Source organism: Vespula pensylvanica, chromosome 12 (genome assembly GCF_014466175.1).
Source record: "Vespula pensylvanica isolate Volc-1 chromosome 12, ASM1446617v1, whole genome shotgun sequence".
In the NCBI taxonomy this organism is placed as follows: Eukaryota; Metazoa; Arthropoda; class Insecta; order Hymenoptera; family Vespidae; genus Vespula; species Vespula pensylvanica.
Genome location: NC_057696.1, coordinates 1,845,215 through 1,852,772, shown reverse-complemented (window position 1 = coordinate 1,852,772; position 7,558 = coordinate 1,845,215). Strand labels below are relative to the sequence as shown.

Genomic DNA, 7,558 nt, shown 5'->3' with positions numbered 1-7,558 from the left:
CTAAGCGTTAATTATTCAGCTTTATGAATAGCCCTTTTTTATAGCACTCCATATATTCAAATATTAAGAGGAATTATATCGATTAAAAAATTGTTAAAAATCTTTAGACTTTAAAAGTAAAATTATATTGATAGAATATTATATGTATATATACATGTGTATTTGTGTGTGTGTGTGAGTTTGTATATATCCTATATTTAAGACTATTTATTGTTAATCCAGTTACCAACGACAATATACTAAATCATTTGTGGAACTTCATATTCTTTTGTCTGGAACATGCATTTATAGACGTTCACCTTGATACAAATACATATCTCATAGAACAGAATGTCAATATATTACTGAATAGAATTTTATTACGAACTAATGTAAGAGATAAAACGAATGTAACTTCGCTTGTTGCGTCAGTTTATCGTTTCTCATTCCAGCACTCAGTCACCATCGATTTACATCGACATTAATATGCATAAAATATAAATTTATTTAACTCTTGATTATATGTAATTGTTTGTATATGCACATTTTGTATAATATTATGTATATGTATATGGAGATAAAATACACGATGCCTAAATGTATGCAATTCTTATCAAAGATATATATATATATATATACACGTAAATTGATGTAACTTTTACGATGTTTCAGTTCAATTTGATGTTCTAAGAAGAAAACGTACTTTGTTCGTGTATAAGGAAGGAGATGCGCGTGACTTGCCAACTTCTTAACGACTTTTTAAGGTAAAAGAACTTTCTAAACGATCAGAAACTTTTTATTAAAATTGATTTTTCGCTAATTAACGTGAAACTTATTTCGTAAAGGAGATCGTTACTTCTGTGCTAAGAACACAAACAATTCTTTTCCTGATTTATCCGTTTAATAACAATTCTTTCGTCATTCTCGTATCGAAATAATCCTCCTAAAGGCTTTTATACTTATATACCAGACGTTCTAATGAAACGAACTGTGATTACGATAAAGAATATAAAAGGAAAAATAATACGTATTTTCTGAAATTCTTTATTTCGTTTGAAAAAGTTTATATTCTTTCTTCGATTAATTGGAATATTTCACAATGATATTATCTTTAATTCTTTTTACTTTTATTCTTTCTTTTTTCGTCCTCATTAGTTGACAAACGTGAATTGAAAGAAGCAAGGAAGGAAGGAAAGGAGAAAGGAAGAAAGCAAAGAAGAAAAGGCGAAAGGAAATAGAAAATGCCGGTCGGCGGACGTGTTGCTGGCAAAGTTGGGATTTATAGTTCCCATTACAATGGTAATGGTTTGGATATCATGGCATTAAGTATAGATATTCTATAGAGCGGAGCATGAAATTGAGGAGAAACGAAAATGTTAGATTTTTTTTTCTTCTCTCTCTCTCTCTCTCTCTCTCTCTCTCTCTCTCTCTCTCTCTCTCTCTCTCTCTCTTTATCTCTCTCTGACCGATTTTAAATTTTTATCTTACTCTTGACTTATTGAAAAATGGTCTCAAAAATATGTAAATAATTGATTAAATATGCGCAGACGCGTTCGAACATAATAACTTAACGATTTTTGTATATCATTTATTCGGATATTCCATATATGTCATAAATAATTTTTATAATGTTTTAAAAATGTTTTAATACATGTACCAAGTAAAGATGAGAAAAAATTTGTGGAATATGAAAGTCGATTAGTAATTCGTATTTCCAGTTGAATATGATATTGAAATTGAAAAGTAATATTAAGGAATTCTAAAGTATTCCATACCATAATCTTCTTTGAAACCGACGCGTTGTATTTCGTGGAAAAAAAAAAGAAAAAAAAATATATACATATAAAAACAATTCGAATATGATTTTGAGAAAGCTTCGTTTTAAATATAAATCCCGGAAATTTTAAATGGTTTTAATTCGTTCAACGGATATTTAAAATTTTTTATAAAACAACTGAAAAAAGAATAAAATCTTTTAAATCTCTGTTTTAATCTCCTCTTTTTCATTACAAAATGGAATCCGTATCTAGCAGAATAGCTTTTATTTTTAAAAATATTATACATATATACATATATATATATATAACAATTAAATAATATATTAGAAATATAATATAATAATAATTCTTTTCTTATATATGTATGTATGTATATGTATGTATATATAATGTATATATATACATATATATACATATATGAAAAAATCTTTCATTAGTTATAGATAATCAATTTACATCGTTCGATTTATGTATATGCATATAGAATATAAATTTCTATAACGCCCAAACATATGCAACTCTTGATACACTCTCATGTTCGTACAGATTGCATAAATTCAGGCGAATCTATTTTTTATAAGAAATTTTTTCTTGTTCTTTTTTTTTTGTTTTTCCTTGTTATTAATCAACTATGTTATGTAACTTCTTGTTAACATCACATGTATTCCGCTGACAAATTTTTTTCATTAATATATACATAGATCCTTTTAATTAAAAATCTTTTTGTAACAAAGCATTTATCTCAAAACTTTGAAGGACATTTCTAAACACTACGTAATTAAAAATATTGCATAATAATTTCAGGCAAAATTTACAGTGGTATTAACGAAGGGATTATATGGGTTAGTATCGGCATGGGTATAGCGATAGCCGTGTTGATAACGTTAGCACTTTGCTACATAGCACATGAAAAGTGTCGTAGACGTTATAATGGTTACTATCCCTTCTGATATAAGTTCCCACCGCCCTCTTGGGCGATTTGCTCAACTTTCACACCAACTACCCCTAAAGTTTACTTCAGCCCTACAATCTCGAAAGACAAACCACGAGCTTATTACATTACCGTCTAAGTGGAATGTCAAATCGATGATGATCCCTTCAAAGTAAGTGATTACATCTCTACCTTCTTTTCTTTTTCCTTCTTTTTTTCTCTTGATATTTATCACGTAGAAATTAAAATTATTTACAAATGTTTTTTTTCGATATTTTCAAAAAAAAAATAAAAAAGTAAAAAAATAAATAGATTTTCTTATTCAACTTTTCAGTACATTTATTATTTACACAATTACAACGTACCAATATTTGATGTGAAATTCGTACAACGATTTAATATCTGTGTAAAAAAATTACTACTAAATGGTTTTTATTAACTTTTTTTTTTTTTTTTTCGTTTAAACGAATTTTCAAACAAATCGATACGCATCAAAGAATTAACTATTTCTTATAAAACAAATTTTTTTTTCCAAATCCAACATTTTATTTTATATTTTTCATTTCTCTGAATAAAAGTAAAATTTTATATGGAAAATATTTCTTTTTTTTGTTTCGTGAATGAAAGAGGATTTAAAAAATAGGTTTTTCTTTAGAGAGAAAAATATTTACAAAAGAAGACGAAGAAAAAAAATAATATTTTATCCGAACGATGTAACTCGCAGAGGATTTTCTTCTAAAGATGTCGTAGAAAGGAGATTTTGATGGATCCATAAATCACAGAGACAAAGTTGGCTGCTTTGCATTAAAGTCAATCGTGATACGCATGTAAATTTTCATTCAAGCCTGTGCATTTTTTTCTGCTCCATTTTCTTTTTTTTCGTCTCTCTCTCTCTCTCTCTCTATTTCTCTCTCTCTCTTTTTTTCTCTCTATTTTCCAGAACGTACGAAGAAATCGAGTTTGCGTCGAAGAGAAAAATTCAACAGAGTGCTGCTCCAATATACATACCCATGTTTCAAAGCATTAAGCGATTGACCTCAATGGAAAAAACAAAAACGAGAGGAAAGAAGTAATAAAAAAATAAGTTAAACAAATAAATAAAAGAGATAAACAATTAAAAACGAAGTTAATCTCTTTTATTGTGATGGCAAAGATCGAGAAGACATTACTATAAATAGTACAGATAATCGAGTACGTTAAAAAGAAAAAAAAAGAAAAAAAGAACTTCTTCTTGCACCATTTAAGATACAATCGTTTTAATCTCTATCAACTGTGTTTCAAGGAATAAACCAACAAATAAAAACAAACAAAAAATATATACGTGATTCCAAAAAGTGCACGTAGAGATAACTTATTAGATATTATCGTCTCGACAAATTCTTCTTCCAATCAATTTTACGTACCACCTGATAAAAGTTAATGAAAGTCTTTGATCAAAGTGTTCTCTCAAGTAGTGAAATTAAACAAAAAAAAAAAGAAAAAAAAAAAAAGAAGACAGAAACAATAAAATAAATGAGAAAACGAGCCAAGTAGTAACGACGAGATGTCGAGGAAATTAGATATTAGAAAATTTCGATTCGATTCTTTGAAGACAATGGAAAAGGCTGAGAATAACGACAAATTGATTTTAAAGTTTTCTGTTTTCTTTATACATTTTTCTTTTTATTTTTGATTAACTGAAAAAAATGTATAAGTAGATAGTATTCTCGTGAAACTTTTAACAAAGCTTTCTCAACCTTTGCCTTTCTCTCTTTCTCCTCTATTGTCTTCTCTTTAAGTGTGAAAAATATATTTAAAAAAATGCGATGTAAACGCACGTACTGATTGTAAGAATTTTGACCAAAAACTTTAGTGGATATATATATATATATATCTACATATATATATATACGTATATGTATACATATATATATATATGTATATGTATATGTATATTTATATGTATATGTATACATTCTTAACTATTCGTAAATGGTTATTGTTAATAATTGATCCATCGATCATATAGAACGATTTAGAATGATGATAATAATAATAATAATAAAATTTTATTAATAATAATAATATTTTATTATTAATAATAATAGTAAAATGAAGAAGAACGGGTATTTAGCACTAGATTAGTTTACATACTTAATATGAAGAAATAGTTTTATATATATGTGTGTATGTATATATATGCACACACATATATATGTATCAAAATTGTTTCTTAGTTGAGAAGATAAGAAAAGTATGGAAATCATTTTAACGAACGTATAGAAACTGATGATTATGTTGTTCCTTGATTACGACGATTATTTTTTATCGTAGCATGTCATATAGACATTCGTTGTTCTTTTATGATAAATATTTGTTTAATAAACTCGAGAACTTTCATACTTTCGTTAAATGAAACTCGATTTTGTGAACACGATCGTTCGACGAATATGTATACACATATACATATATATATTAATAATAATCTAATACACCTCTAACTTCGAAACGAATTAATTTTGATAATGAATAACTTAGCCAAACCAATATCGTTAATTTGTTTCTCAGTAAATAATCAATTAATTGAAATTGAATTGATAAATCCAATCGACACGTATCAATATTGCCATATCGTCCTGATGAGAAAGAAATATTAAAAATAAATATCTATTATAAAGACGGTTTCTCTGTAGCACGGAACTCTGATCAGAAATTTATCCAATTATTTGCTGGTCCATTACAATTTGTAATAATAAATATATCAAGGACTTCTCGTACGAACGATCGTAATTAAACGAATCGATGCAACAAGTGCTAAGATTCTGCCATTATTATACATTACTACTTCTCCAATATATATTATATATGTATGTGTATTCAAAAAGGATTTCTCTTGAAAAAAAAAAAAAGAAAAAAAAGAAAAAAAGAAAAAAAAAAGAAAAAAAAAGAAAAAAAAAGAAAAAAAGACTAAGATAGAAAGAAAAATGGAAACATTCAGTCGCATCGTTAAAAAGAAAAATCTTTCCTTCTTTAAAAATATGCGTCGGTATCGTTGTGCACACATCACAGGGTTTGGAATTACCAATTTCGAGTTGTATGGTTCGATATTGCAAAATCTACTACTACTACTATACTATTACCACTATACTACTACTATTATATTACTCTACTATTACTATTATTACTACTATACTATTACTGTTAATACTACTACTATTACTATTATTACTATTGCAATGACCAACTTAATAGATCGTTCTATGTATTATGATAGATCATTCCTCTTGATGCATTTATAACAAATAAAGTACTGAAAACTCTGCTAATGGAAAGATAAATTTATATATCTTTCTCTTTATCTCTCTATGTATACATATATATTTAGAAGGTGGTCCACATAAATTGTTACAGACTATTGATATAGAAATCGTGATAAGTGCAAAATTCAATTCAATAACCAATAAAAGATAACTATATGCAACTTTTTATTTATATTTAATCATGAATGAAAAAATCAAGGATGCTTCAACAAAGATCTGTAATTCGTTTTTATAAAAACGAATTTGTAATACTTTATGTGTACCATCCAATATGATGCACAAATACGAGATGGCCCATATAAACTTTTACGAAATATTTATATCCAAATCGTAATAAATAATATCGATTTAACATAAATACAAATTCAAAATTCCAAAAACAAAAGCTATTAACTACTTTTGCTTCCATTTGAATATCGATCAATCTTATCATATCATTTAAATTGTCAAAAAAACAAAAAACAAAAGAAAGGAAAAGAAAATTCTACATATTTAATGTAGAAATACTTTGTAACACTTTATATAAGCTACCTCGTATGATGCATATATACATGTATTTGTGTAAGCTGATCTACATAAAATGTTACAAAATAATTATATCCAAATCGTAATAAATAATATCAATTGAATATATGAATCAAATTCAATTATAACACTTTAAATGAACCACCCTATATAATACGTATATACATACATACATACATATATATGTTATATATATATATATGTTATAAATATATAAAAAAATTCTTTTTAAGTAAATTAATTTTAAAGTATGTCTTTATTTTGGGATAATGGATAAGAGTTTAGCGTTTCTACTTTACCTGGTTGAGTAAATTGAAAATGCTGCATACTGTTTTTTGAAGATAGGTGTATATAGTATACATATCTCATTTTGTATATACATATAGAGCCATATTAATTTTTTCTTTCTCTCCCCTTTTCTCTCTCTTTCTCTCTCTCTCTCTCTTTCTCTCTATGATACAAGTTTTTGTACAGATTTGTACAGATTTATTAATCTTAAATCACCATTTCAGAATAATTGATAATAATTATTATTGTGATGCACTATAAGATGCGAGTGACAAACAATGTTTTTCGTATTCATTTAATAATATCTAATACAGAGCTTAATTCATTAGAAATTAGTACCGATCCTTGTACGCTCGATGATTTATTCATAACCAGGAACTTCGCATTTTTAAATGAAAAAAGAAAAAGGAAATAAATAAAATAAAATAAAATAAAATAAAATAATAATTATAACAATATAATAATAATAATAATAATAATAATAATAATAATAATAATAATAATAATAATAATAATAATGATGATGATGATGATGATGATGATGATGATGATGATGATAATGATGATAAGAAAATAAAATGAAATGTGAAAGACGAGCTGCCTATATTAACTTCTCTATTTGTTTTTAATTCTTATGCATCTTCATTAATTCAGCGGTCAATTTTAATAAAAAATATGTGAAATAGAAGAATGAAAAGAGAAAATGTTCTGTTTATATACATGAATATTAATAATAATAATAATAATAATAATAATAA

The 7,558-nt window shown here is 26.1% G+C and overlaps 1 protein-coding gene and 2 long non-coding RNA genes across 3 annotated transcripts in view; all 3 read left to right on the top strand.

The window, feature by feature from the left end:
- The window catches only part of LOC122633298, a 47,674-nt gene extending 46,508 nt beyond the window's left edge, over positions 1–1,166 (top strand). The window contains exons 2-3 of the long non-coding RNA XR_006328077.1: positions 652–743; positions 1,135–1,166. This is a non-coding gene — a long non-coding RNA (uncharacterized LOC122633298). The remainder of the gene's footprint in view (positions 1–651; positions 744–1,134) is intronic.
- On the top strand, positions 1,160–2,692 carry LOC122633295 (the record flags this gene model as incomplete). The annotated part of the gene is made up of 2 exons (XM_043821046.1): positions 1,160–1,278; positions 2,562–2,692. Coding segments are annotated over exons 1-2 (189 nt in total), but the record flags the coding sequence as incomplete, so codon positions are not given.
- A 1-nt stretch (position 2,693) lies between these two features.
- LOC122633296 lies at positions 2,694–4,174 on the top strand. Its single transcript, XR_006328074.1, has 2 exons — positions 2,694–2,860; positions 3,629–4,174. It is a non-coding gene; the product is annotated as an uncharacterized LOC122633296 (long non-coding RNA).
- The last annotated feature ends 3,384 nt before the right edge of the window (positions 4,175–7,558 follow it).